This window comes from Macrosteles quadrilineatus, unplaced genomic scaffold (assembly GCF_028750875.1).
Source record: "Macrosteles quadrilineatus isolate MER2022 unplaced genomic scaffold, UCM_ALF_1.0 Scaffold_6__1_contigs__length_79288215, whole genome shotgun sequence".
NCBI classification, from domain to species: domain Eukaryota; kingdom Metazoa; phylum Arthropoda; class Insecta; order Hemiptera; family Cicadellidae; genus Macrosteles; species Macrosteles quadrilineatus.
The window spans coordinates 17,058,151-17,072,371 of record NW_026542599.1 but is presented as its reverse complement, the minus strand read 5'-3'; the positions used below and the strand labels follow the sequence as shown (position 1 = coordinate 17,072,371).

The 14,221-nt window shown below is 40.3% G+C and overlaps 1 protein-coding gene across 1 annotated transcript in view; it reads left to right on the top strand.

Annotated features, from left to right (window-relative positions):
• The window catches only part of LOC128996675 (renin-like), a 36,901-nt gene extending 23,086 nt beyond the window's left edge, over positions 1 to 13,815 (top strand). The window contains exons 7-9 of the mRNA XM_054422106.1: positions 2,520 to 2,679; positions 4,142 to 4,255; positions 13,462 to 13,815. Coding sequence (XP_054278081.1) covers positions 2,520 to 2,679; positions 4,142 to 4,255; positions 13,462 to 13,734 — 547 coding nt within the window. The 3' untranslated portion in view covers positions 13,735 to 13,815. The remainder of the gene's footprint in view (positions 1 to 2,519; positions 2,680 to 4,141; positions 4,256 to 13,461) is intronic.
• The last annotated feature ends 406 nt before the right edge of the window (positions 13,816 to 14,221 follow it).

The following is a 14,221-nucleotide window of genomic DNA, read 5'->3' as shown; positions in this document are numbered from 1 at the left end:
TAAAAACAAAGTCATCTCAAAATAAAATAAGCTAAATCCAATGTAGGCCGATGTCGTCTAACAAATCTTTAAGTAAAAGCTTTATTCCTTTAGTAAAAAAAAAATGTATTCACCTTAGGTGCCCTAGTTTTGAATATTATGTATAGGAGCTTCTCTATTGTGATTACCACGTAACATCAAACTAATATTTAGGTTGAAAACTATAGGTGAATCACACGAGAGGGATTTTATCTTATAGCTTTGCAAGTTACGTCTGATTCCCAAAGCCAATAGGTTAAACTCGTTTATGTTTTAGCACCAATTGAAGAGAGAATTCTGATGGAATCGTGTTTTATATATGCTTAAAACTTGACCCAACATAAGTCACTTTAGAAGACACTCACCACTATTTCATTTTTATTTTATTTTATTTTAATCCTTTAATGATACCACTTAAGTTTGTTGAAAGACGTTTGAAGATGTTACTTTTCGAAGGGGGGAAATTCCAGCCCGTACACTAGCCAAGCTACCTGTCCAAGAGGGGGGTACACGTCCAGGGAGGTACAATTCCACCACGTATATAAATAATTTGATGTTGGCAGGGGGTAGAATACTGGGGGGTACAATTCCAGGGGGGTACAATTACAGGCCGTACATCACCTGTTCTTTTTAATCTTTAATATAATCACCCGGTTCACTAATCACTGGCCCACATTCGATGGATTATATTCCGTTAAAATCAAAGTGTACGGGGTGGAATTGTTACCTCCCTTAGGTGTAACGTCAAAATGACGTCGACGATTAATTCCCTATCAAACGATACCAATTTTAAAAAGATCGATGAGAAATAGATGAAATATTACGATTTTTAGTTATAAAATGGTGTAGAATATGGCAGAGAGGTACAATTCCGGGCCGTACATCACTTGTATTTAAATCAGTGAAAAGGGTTTTTGAGATAATAATGTCTATATGTTAATCGGGGAGGTGAACTATCATTATGCCAAATGTCAGCCAAATCCGTCCAGTATTCGTGATTGAACTTTAAACAAACAAACACATACACAAACTTTCACATAGGTGTCAAAAAAGGAGCGGACATATTTTACCTAGCGATTCCTTGAGACGAAATAAAGAAAAAGTCAAGGATAACATTTTTCGAAAATCGCTTCATTAACCAGATATCCACCATTTTGTATTTTTTACATAAACATTTTTATCTTTGGTTTTTTACCAAACCGATCTTAACGCAACTTTGAATTTATGGTAAGGCAGGAGAGACCCGTGTTAGAAAGAAAATTCATCTTGATTCAACTCAAAGTTAATTTTATGAAAGAACTAACTGTACCCTCGGGCTTTGCCCCGTTTAACTTTATAAGTGAGCTCGTTCGCATGGCTCAATCACGTCCTGGTTGAAGTTCGTTCGCTACGCTCACTCACTTTTAGGTTGGAGCTCGTTTGCTGCGCTCACTTGCCTTCAGGTTAGCTCGTTCGCTACGCTAACTCGCCTCCAGGTTGAAGTTCGTTCGCTACGCTCACTCACCTTTTGGTTGCAAATTAGCTGTTGTCATAAATGTAAAAGAAATAATAGTGCTGCACCCTGTTGGTAATCCTTGTAACTTAAATGCTATTGAACATTATAGAACGGAACCAACTTGTTTAATTGAAACAGCTGTTAAGATTCATTAATTCCATTTAAATATGAGTACTCGTAAGGTTAACATGGGAAACTCCAAAGCTACTGGGGCGGAGCCCGAGAGTCCGATCAGAATAAAAACAGCTTAGTTTTCCTATTTAATGCCTAAAGAATCAGTGTACCAAATTTCAGCCTCCTAGGTAAATGGGAAGTAAGAGGGAGTGATGAGTGAGTGAGTCAGTCAGTGAGTCAGTGAGGGCTTTGCCTTTTATATATATAGACTAGCTGTACCGAAGTTCGTTCGCTACGCTCACTCACCTTTAGGTTGAGGCTCGTTCGCTGCGCTCACTTGCCTTCGGGTTAGCTCGTTCGCTACGCTAACTCGCCTCCAGGTTGAAGTTCGTTCGCTACGCTCACTCACCTTTTGGTTGCAAATTAGCTGTTGTCATAAATGTAAAAGAAATAATAGTGCTGCACCCTGTTGGTAATCCTTGTAACTTTAATGCTATTGCACATCATAGAACAGAATCAACTTGTTTAATTGAAACAGCCCCTTCAAAGACTATCCACCTCTAGTGATCTGCTCACTCAAGCAACTGGTTATATACTCATCTAATTATTCGGTATTACTCTGAAATGTTCCTATATTTTTAAATATAATTTGTAAATTAAAGTTTAAATATCTTTTTCGCTTCTAAGTAAAATTGTCTCATTCGCCGCTCCTCAAAACCCGTTCACAACATGTACTAATACTTTAATCTGAAATGGCATCCATACAAATTTTAGTATTTTTGGTATATTGTAAGGAAAACCTTGAACAGATAGTATAAGATAGTATAAAAATACCTTTCTTACTTTTACTTGGCATACTCTCTCTAAATAACAGTATGTTTTTGCAAAATAGGTTATACGTTGGAAACAATCTTGTGAGTAATCAATACAACGTCGTACTGCTGGATACAGGATTTTCACTGATTGAAGTTCCATACGGTTCGATGAGTAGACTGAAAGGAATGATATTTGGGAATGATCAAAGATTTTCAGAAATCACCAGTCAGAAATCTGTAAGTATGAACGACCGAGCTTTAGAATGTTTAGATTTCTCTTTCACAGCGGAGCCAAACCATTCCGTCGGAGTTTTGCCAACGGTTATCAGGTAGAAAGGGTACCCAACCGCGAATTCCTCATACTGCGGAGTTTTGCCATCGGTTTGGGGTGGGCGCGAGAGGGAGGGGGGAAGAGAGAGAGATAGCTTACCTAACTCATACAATTTCTCCCACTGTGACAAGCACACAACTGCATTCCTATGAACGCGGACATCACCCTGGTAGTCATCCCCAAGCGTAGACAACCCTGACAATCGCTCTCTCTCCCTCCCCCACACTCTCTTTCTTCCGCCCCCACCGTTGGCAAATCTCCAAGAGGTGGACGACTGCATCCCCCCATCTACCTGACACCCGTTGGCAAAACTACGGTTCCCAATCATTCCGATCCCAAGGAGATGCACAACTACTCCGATAGCTGAAAAATACAGAAACATATTCTGTAACTTTTTACACTTCGAATATCAAATTTAGAGTTCTTTAGATTTTGATTTTTGATTTTTTTTCAATGCATCACCTAGCGCAATGTATATAGTGATAGAGAGTTATAACTACAAATCATCTTTCAAGTGAAATAATGTTCACTAAGAGAGCAAGTCCGTAAAACCTCCTCATTATCCAATCATGACTATAAAATACCCCCGCCGCAGCAAACCTGCCGACTAAGCGAATTTCCATTTGTCTGGATTGATCTTCAATTAAAACTATTTAAATAACATTAAGTTTACCGAGTACCTAGGTTTGCTGCTACAAGGAAACTAAAATGGTGTGTTTTTTAGTAAAATATTAATAGCTTAGTACAAAATAAATAAAATTGCCAAGTTTTATCAAAATATACCCATAAGCAAGCAAACTACAACACTTTACAATATTCTCCATAAGAATAACATGGGAAGTTGTAATAAGAGTAGTTAACGTAATTAAGTTTTATAAAATATTATTCGTTCAATTTTGATGACATTTGGGCTGAATGAACCAGCACAATTGGGTTGTGGTTAGGAGATTTTAGTGGTTCGAAAGTGTTGAAAAAAGACTAAAATAATGTATTGAGGTCTTTTGTACAGGGAATATTCAAAAAAGAAACTGCACAATTCAAATTCATGTATTCTTATGAAGAAGTAAGCAGTTGTAGTTGGATTGTGTATGGATATATATATATTAATTATATTTAAAAATGTTATCTGTTTTATACTCTACAACATCCCCTGTAGAAATCTACGTAATAGTTATACCTAATCATATTAAAAGAGAATAGATATAAGACGTTTAAGGAAATCTTTTGTCTGTAGGTTTGCTGCGGCGGGGGTGTTTCCAATGCATGTACATTCAGTATCGAAACATTTGACGTAAATTGAAAACCACTGCCAACATGAATATGTTTTTAAACGGAATATGTGAATAGTATATTATTTTATTTTTTCAGTTTGATTGTTCTATGCTACCAGATACACTGCCAAACTTTGCGATTAGAATCGTAGATAAACAAGAACAGCTACGGGATCTTGTTTTGGAGCCGAAAGACTACATTCACTCTACCGTAAGTAACAAGTGTTATAGTATTAAACTTAAATTTATATTTTGTTTTTACTTGCATTGTTTTAAAAAAAATACAGAAATAAATTTTTTGAATTCTCTGCAAAAGCCCTAAAATTAAGCTAATTAAATATTGTTTTGTATTTGAGTTATATATCGATGATTTAAACTATAACTATAGTTGTTACCAATGGACTTTGTCACATTTGACTTCATAAGTATAAAATAAAACTATTGATTTCCGTGCCGGATTGGGTGTCACTTCGAAAAGCCTTTCAAGGTTACTTTGATGAAAAACAATGGACACCGAATGCAAGGGTTTGCAAGATTACTGTTTTCACCTGCTACATAGATGGTAGAATCAAAGTTAAGATCTCATATTAAAGAGGATGAAATTTTCTATAGTTCTGCGTTTCATTATTTCATTTATTTTTAATACACACCTTATAAACTTGATTTGTAGGAAAAGAAAAAAGGTCTTTTTCAACTAGCCCTAACTTATTGAAAAAACGTTATTTGAAAAACGCATAACTATAGATTGGTATGTGCGCTACTATAAGCCGTTTAGAGTGCGTAGCTATCATTATTGGTTAATTCGAAAACAGTAATCTTGGAAACGTCTGCAAGCGCTTCTCGCGGCACTGTCCAATGGTGCAACATAGTGTTACAAGTCAGGAGCCCCGCGCAACAATAGCCAGGCGCCGTCTCAAAAGGGTTGTTTGTTAAACGGGTTTCTTCGAACGCACGACTGATAGACAATAGACCCATGTCAACGGACTACCTCAATAGGGGCCCTAGAACCTTCTCAGTTCTACCCTGGTTTGTACACAACGGATACTCGAACTCTCTACTCTAGAATGTTCTACGGCAAACTTATACAGGGTGGTAAAAAAGTCCCTGGACAGTTAAATATTTTAAAAAATAATGCAGATAGAGCTACAATACTTGGTACAAAGTTACAGGGCATAAAACTCTATTTTAACACATATTCAGTGATCCAATAACTCTTCAGGGGGACGGCCCACAAGGAGTCGGAAGAAAATCTTAAATGGAAGCATAGGTCAATATGCAAATCAAATTAAAGGTCTTTTTTAGTAGAATACAATGCCGCAAACCGCACTTCAAAAGGTTGATCCTGCGCAAAATGGCAGATGTTCAAAGATGCATTTAATTTACATTGCTATTTACGCTTTCTCCTCAGGGGGCACAGCCCTAGGAATCGGAAGAAAATTGTTAACGTAAGAATAGGTCGATATGCACATCAAATTAAAGGTCTTCACTTGTAGATTACGATGCCATAAATTCAAGCTCAAAAGAATGCCTGAGTAAAAAATGCCAGTCGTTCAAAGATTCAAAATGGCGGATTCAAAAAAAATCTTTTAACATCTGCCATTTTGCGCAGGATCAACCTTTTGAAGTGCGGTTTGCGGCATTGTATTCTACTAAAAAAGGCCTTTAATTTTATGTGCATATTGACCTATGCTTCCATTTATGATTTTCTTCCGACTCCTTGTGGGCCGTCCCCCTGAAAAGTTATTGGATCACTGAATATGTGTTAAAATAGAGTTTTATGCCCTGTAAATTTGTACTAAGTATTGTAGCTCTATCTGCATTATTTTTTAAAATATTTAACTGTCCAGGGACTTTTTTACCACCCTGTATAAGGGACCGTCTTCCAGCACACGGCAGTTGAGTTGAGTTGAGCCTTCCGAGAATCGTCGCAGCAAGTGCCCGTCGGTGTTAGTGACCAGTGCTAGTGCTAGTGGCAGTGACAGTGTAGTGACAGTGAGAGTAACAGTGTAGTGACTCTAGTGACAGTGTAGTGACAGTGTTGTAACAGAAGTGATAAATCCTGTAGAGGCTAGCTGTAAGTAGAAACATTGTAAATTAGAATAGGCTTTAGCTAGGTTTAGATAGGGCTAGTTAGGTGTTAGGTAATTCTAATATCTGTAAATATAGAATAATTAGTATAAATAAATAGTTATTTTAAAATCGCCAAGTTTTATTTGTAAAGAACCTGCTAAGCCCGCAACAATTGGTGTCAGAAGTGGGATTATTTTGGCGATTTTATTTGTAAAAAAGAATTAAGGATTTTGTTAGATATTAGTAAGATTCAAGGTCTTTGTTACATATTAGTAATTTGTGTCGTAAATTTGTTTACAAAGGATAAAATCATTTATTGTAAAATTATTTTAATTGTTTTGCATAAAAATGGCTTTCAAAGGTGTAAAACTTGATGAATTAAAAGTAGCTGATCTTAGGAGAGAATTAGAAGAACGAGATCTAGATACTAGTGAAACTAAATCAGCCCTTCAGGCACGCCTTGAACAAGCTTTAATTGATGCAGGTGAAGACCTAGATAACGTTTTATTTGAAACATCTGATTTCAATAAAATGCTTAAAAACTTAGAGTCAAAAATGTCTGAAAATACTAAAACACTAGAATCAAAAATGTCAGAAAATAACAAAAACTTAGAAACTAGCATTGAGACAAAAATGCCAAATGTAGAATCAAAAATGTTGAACAAATTAGGTGAATATTCTAGCAAAGTTGATAGTTTAGAAAGTAGGATAAATGAAATCGATGAGAAAGTTATCGAGTTAAAGGTATAGGATCTTAAGTTAAGTTAACTAGTATAGAAAAGAGTCTAGAAGATAGGTTAGTTGATAAGCTTAGGCAGGAGATGGCTGCATCGGGGAGCTTCACACCTTCGTCATTGGCTGGCACTGACGAACTTCGGCAGGATAACACCCCAGAAACGATCTCCAAGCCAGCGCCCACCACTGCTGCCGTTGTCCCACAGAACATCGTTCCTCATTTCGATGGTAAAACTCCCTGGGAGGACTACATGCTTCTCTTCGAGACAGCGGCTATGGTCCATGGGTGGACCGAGGAGACAAAGGCTTCAGCACTGTGCCTTGCACTACGGGGCGATGCACTAGCTGTTCTGCATGCTATGCCAATGGCGGAGCGGAAGAATTTCGCTGAACTAGTAAGAAGATTGGACATGCGCTTCGGGCATCGACACATGGACCAGCTTTACCGATCTCAACTGCGGAACCGGATCCAGAAACCCAGTGAGTCACTTCAGGAGTTCGATGCCGACATTGCTCGCCTGGTGAGAAACGCCTATCCATCGGTCACGGATGATGTCTATGAGAGTTTGGCGGTGGATAAATTCCTAGACGGTCTACGTGAACCTGAGACTCAACAGGCAGTGAAGCTCGCCAGACCTAAGACCCTGAGTGACGCACTGACACAGGCACACTGTACGGCAGTCGGTGAGAGGTCAGGCCCGAGTCCGTGTGGCAGACGCAGAACCTACATCTCCGCTCGACATCGAGGAGCTGGTGAAACGAGTTCTGGAGGCGCTAAAAACACGTCGCCGGCAGATACGCTGTTGGAGCTGTGGACAGATGGGACATCCCCGGAGTAAATGTCCTTCGACCACATCAGAACCGAAGCAGGAAAACTAAGGAGGGTTGATGGAAAGGGGCAACCGTCAGCCCGCAATTTGACAGCCCCGAGGAATAGTGTAAAAGTTGCTTCACTGGGAAGTCAGTCAAGCAGTTTCTACATCGACGGAAAGGTGAACGGTCGTCTCCAAAGCTGTCTTCTGGATACTGGGGCGACTATGACAATTCTGAATCCGAACACTGTGTCAACTGAAGATATTTCACCAACATCATGGTCTTTGCGTACAGCTACAGGTCAGCTGGCTCAGGTCTACGGGCAGACGGTTGCTACCTTCCACATCGGCGGCTGCGTATTTAAACATTGCGCACTAGTTGCCGACATAGACGAGGACGTGATTTTGGGAACTGATATAATGGTGAAGTACGGATTGAAATTAGACATGTCAAGAGGATTAGTGACTCTCGGAGACGAAGATGTCATACTTCGGCGTGGAAAAGATATCTCTGCACGCGTACTTCTACTGGAGGACACAACGCTACCAGCGCGCAGTCAGGTCATCGTTCAAGCTACTGTCGAAGGAGATTGGACTAGTGGGCAAAGTGTTCTGCTGGAGCCAGCAAGTGACAGTGAATTCCAGCTTGGTCATGGTGTCTTTGTCGCCAGATCCTTATTTAATTTAGGACACGGAAATCCGGTACGACTGATGAACTTGAATGGTTTTCCTGTGACGATAAAAAGAGGAGTGGTGATCGGAACGTGCGTGGCTGTTAACTCAGTGGTACGACAACTAAAATCATGTCCGCCATCCCCAAATAGATTGCCGAAGGAGCTGGAAAATTTCGTGGAGAGCACCTGTCAGGATCTGACGCATCAGCAAAGTGCGAAAATAAGGGACTTCATTACCAGATGGCAAGATGTCTTCGAGTACGGAAGCGGACCTAGAGGAAGAACAAACATAGTACAGCACAAGATAGACACCGGAGATTCAAAACCCATACGTCAGGCTCCTAGACGACTCCCGCTAGCAAAACGTGACGAAGCTGAGAAAATCATAAAATAGATGGAAGCGGATGGTGTCATCGAGCCTTCTAGCAGCCCTTGGGTGTCACCTGTGGTACTAGTGAAGAAGAAGGACGGCTCAACAAGATTTTGCGTAGACTACCGCCTTCTCAACAATGTCACCAAGAAAGACAGTTACCCTCTCCCCAGGATTGATGACACACTCGACACTCTGGGAGGATGTCAAATATTCTCTTCTTTAGATCTCAGAAGTGGCTACTGGCAGGTCGGGCTCGCTCCTAAGGACAAGGAGAAGACAGCGTTCTCTATTGGGACAGGACTTTGGCAATTCACTGTGCTGCCTTTTGGACTTTGTAACGCCCCTGCTACTTTTGAAAGGCTTATGGAGAACATCCTCAGGGGATTGTCATGGGAGACATGCCTGGTTTACTTGGATGATATTATCGTCCTAGGAAAATCCTTCGAAGACCACCTGAAGAACCTGGAGAATGTCTTCATGCGACTGCGGATGGCTAATCTGAAGTTGAATCCCAAGAAATGCAATTTGTTCCGCAAACAGGTCAATTACCTCGGCCATGTCGTATCAGACAAAGGAGTATCTGTAGATCCGGAGAAGATCAGAGCCATCACCCATTGGCCAATACCACAGGATAAACACCAAGTTAGAAGCTTCCTTGGGCTGTGCGCTTACTACAGGAAATTTGTTAAGGGATTCGCTAATATTGCCAAACCGCTAACTAAGTTAACCGAAGACAAGAGAACCTTTGTTTGGGATAACGACTGCGAGAAAGCTTTTAAAGAGCTGAAGGCCAAATTATGCAGTGCACCCATATTGAGCTATCCACGATCAGACGAAAAGTTCATACTTGACACGGATGCCAGTAATACAGCAATTGGAGGAGTCCTTTCTCAGCTTCAGGACGGAGAAGAAAATGTGATCGGATACTTCAGTAAGGTCCTGTCAGCGCCTGAGCGTAATTACTGTGTCACCAGGAGGGAGCTTCTCGCAGTGGTTAAGTCCATAGAACACTTCCATAAGTACCTGTATGGAAGAAGGTTTCTCCTGAGAACCGACCATGCCGCACTGATGTGGTTGCTAAGATTCAAGTCTACTGAAGGACAGGTTGCGAGATGGTTAGAAAGATTATAGGAGTATGACTTCGAATCAATCCATCGTGCGGGGCCTAGCCACAGGAATGCAGATGCACTATCTAGAAGACCATGCGGGGACAGCTGCGCGCACTGCACACGCAAGGAAGACAAAAGTGCATCGGTTCATCGTGTGACCACCGTTGACGACGAATGGGATAGTAAGAGACTGTCAGAGGACCAGAAGGAAGACTCCGACCTAAGACACGTTATGCAGTGGAAGATGGACAATAAAGGAAGACCATCGTGGCAGGATATTGCTCCATTGTCTAAGAATGTGAAGACCTACTGGGCGCAGTGGAACTCGATTTTAATGGACGAAGGTGTTTTGAAGCGAGTCGTCGAATCGGAGGAAGGAGGGCACCGCAAACTCCAACTAATAATTCCAAAGAAGAGGGTTCCCGAAGTCCTAAGGGAAGTTCACGATGGAATTTCTGGAGGCCATCTTAGGGTACATCGTACACTGGTGAAAGTAAGGGAGCGCTTCTACTGGGCAAATCAGAGAGACGACGTTATAGACTGGTGCAGAAGGTGTGCGACATGTGCTGCTTCAAATGGCCCTGTCAACAAACGAAAAGCCCCAATGAAGAAATACAACGTAGGTGCCCCGTTTGAACGCATCGCCATTGACGTAGCAGGACCGTTCCCCATGTCAGATACTGGAAATAGATTTATTTTGGTTGCAATGGATTACTTCAGCAAATGGGTAGAGGCCTATGCATTGCCTAACCAGGAAGCGGTAACAGTTGCAGATATATTAATCAAGGAATTGGTGAGCAGATTTGGAGTCCCGCTCGAACTTCATTCTGACCAAGGAAGAAATTTTGAGTCTGCAGTATTCTCCAGAATGTGTGAAGTTCTTGGTATCCGTAAGACTCGAACAACACCTCTGCACCCACAGTCAGATGGCATGGTAGAACGCATGAACAGGACGATGGGAAGATATCTGTCAAAAGTTGTCTCCGAACATCAGCGGGACTGGGACCAATACCTGCACCTGTTCCTACTTGCGTATAGGAGTTCTGTCAACGAAACCACCGGCCAGACTCCAGCCAACGTAGTTTTTGGCCGAGAGCTCCGTCTTCCATGCGACCTGCAGTATGGCTTGAAGCCAGATGAATGTGTGGTTGGCGAGGACTACGTATCTGATCTGCGGAAGAGGATGGACAAGATACATGAAAAAGTCCGTCGCAACATATCTGGAGCAAGCGACAGGATGAAGGAGAGGTACGACGTGAAGGCCGAGAAAGGAGGGTTCACACCTGGAGACCTCGTGTGGCTACACAATCCCCGAAGGCGACGTGGATATTCACCAAAACTCCAGAACTCGTGGGAAGGACCTTATGAAGTTATTTCCCGGCTAAATGACGTCATCTACCGGATTAAGAAGCGACCTAATGGCAAACCCAAAATAGTCCATTTCAACAGGCTTGCACCCTACAAAGGAGATCACGCCCAACAAGATGAACAACAAGTTCGCAACATCTCAACCGAACCAAGAGACGTCGTGCCCGAGAAACGTGGAAAGGTGGAATTGAAACTGTCATATAAGGACCTCTTCACCTTGCCAGTGGATTATGCCTTTGCCCACTGCGTAGCAGAAGACCTGAGAGCGTCGCGAGGTATAGCCACAGTCTTCAGGAAAAAGTTTGGAGGGACTGAAGATCTTGAGCATCAGAGACCCGCCATTGGCACCACCCTTCACCTGAAGCGCAATAGACAGCATTTGTTCTACCTCGTTACGAAGGAAGCGCCAAGCCAGAAGCCCTCCTACGAATCGTTGAAGAAAAGCCTGCAAGACCTGCGAGACAAGCTTCTTCGGATTGGAATCAAAAAGCTTGCTATTCCAAGACTGGGATGTGGTTACGACGGACTGGAATGGAAGACTGTAAGAAATATGGTGCAGGAACTTTTCGAGGACACTGGCATCGACATTGTGGTCTGCGTATTCAACCCGTGGGGGACCGGAGACATTGGTCCAGAAGATCTCAAGCTTCGAGAGAAATCTGTTCTGGGGCAGAACAGTCTTAACGAGGGGGTAGTGTTACAAGTCAGGAGCCCCGCGCAACAATAGCCAGGCGCCGTCTCAAAAGGGTTGTTTGTTAAACGGGTTTCTTCGAACGCACGACTGATAGACAATAGACCCATGTCAACGACGGATCGACGGATCGGACTCGAACTCTCTACTCTAGAATGTTCTACGGCAAACTTATATAAGGGACCGTCTTCCAGCACACGGCAGTTGAGTTGAGTTGAGCCTTCCGAGAATCGTCGCAGCAAGTGCCCGTCGGTGTTAGTGACCAGTGCTAGTGCTAGTGGCAGTGACAGTGTAGTGACAGTGAGAGTAACAGTGTAGTGACTCTAGTGACAGTGTAGTGACAGTGTTGTAACAGAAGTGATAAATCCTGTAGAGGCTAGCTGTAAGTAGAAACATTGTAAATTAGAATAGGCTTTAGCTAGGTTTAGATAGGGTTAGTTAGGTGTTAGGTAATTCTAATATTTGTAAATATAGAATAATTAGTGTAAATAAATAGTTATTTTAAAATCGCCAAGTTTTGTTTGTAAAGAACCTGCTAAGCCCGCAACAATAGCAACTGAAGCCCGAGCTGAGATTTCCGAGCTGAGGTAGAGCGCACCTTATTAAGCTGGTAGGGCAGAGCCCTATAGTATATATAGTAGAGTAGAGTTTATAGTAGAGTCATGTACTGTACATTAAGTCTGTATTATACTGGCTCTACTCATGGACAAAATCAGCTCAATCCGTCTAGTAGTTTTCACGTTATTTACATACTCTAAACATTCATAACTTGAATATTAGTTACTTCCATTCAAGTAATGATTTGATCAGTAATGCACTAAAGTTATTAGCACGCTAGTCCGATCCCCCTAAATTTATTTTTGGGGAAAAACAAACACAATACTTCTTTATAATAATAATAAAAAAAAAAATTATAAAGTAAATTATAAAAAGGTTAAAAATATTTAAAGTCAATAGGTTGAAAAATTGTGAACAATATTTATTTCAAAATGAGTTTTGAAGATGAGATAAATATCACTGTAATTTGTAATGCATATTTTAGTTTTACAAAAAGAAATATATCATATAAGAAATTGTTACCAATGATTTTTAAACATTTAGAACTACATTTTTATATAAAACCAGTCTTTAATACAGATTTTTTTTAAATTCTTAATAATTTATCAAATGATCTACCTGTTTATAATAAATCAACATAATGGTTCTTCTGTAAACATAAAGCTTACATCAGATAACTACATAAGAATCTTAAACTTATTTAACTTTGCTGAACACCTTTTATCGACCAACCACAATTACACGAATTAAAAAAAAAAACTTACTACAATAATTTAATATATCAGTAGCCTTATCACTTGAACACCTAAATTAAAACATATATATTATAATAACACAATAACATAAATTGTTTGATGGGCTTATATTATTTGTAACATTTCATTGCAACGTAAAATGTAGGATTTTAATTTTTTTTTTCTCTATACATGAAAAATAACCATGTACCACTTGCTTAAGTAATCTTGGCTGGTCTTAATCAAAACTATAAACATATTTATGTAGTTCCATAATTATTATTTGGTTTCAGAAAGATCATCAAAAATGTTTCTGGAAGTTTTATGAAGGGATACCACAAAAGAGTAATTTCAAACTTGGTGTGGCTTTCATGCATAAGTACTACACCTTATTTGATTTTGAAAACAAGGAGATATCATTTGCGTTGGCGAATCAAGCGGTCACTGATGCAAAACCAAGTCAACCTGGCCCGATTGCAAAAACAACTCGAGACCCAGCAGAGCAGTTCAGAAACGCATTCGCAGGCCTTGGGGACCTTGGGGGCAATTTTATGATGGGCAAATAATTGTTTCAGTTTGACGTTGTCAGTCTCCCAAAAAGTATGTAAGACACACTTTTAAATTCAAATATAAAAACTGAACACTAATTTATTTGATTTACCTGAGAACACATCAATCATTTTCCTTTCAAAACCATCGAAGACAAGCAGAAAGAGCAAAAATATACCACTAGTACGTACAAAAGGCGTAAAAGATCAAAAAATAGCTAGACGGATGACAAGACAAGAGGACTTGTAACTCAATATTATGCATACAGTCGATTTATGGCTCACAAAAGTGACCCATTTCGGGACGAGATTGGGTTTTACATGCGAGTCGGAGACGAGTAGGAAAATACAGTATTGAGCCCTGAAATGAGTCTTTCGTGACGAGTACTGAACGATACTTTTCATTATGATAAAAAAAACTTCATCAAATGAATAAAGTTATCTGATATTTTGTAATTTTTCATTTTTCTAATCTAAACACAATACGGCTATACAATTAATTTTA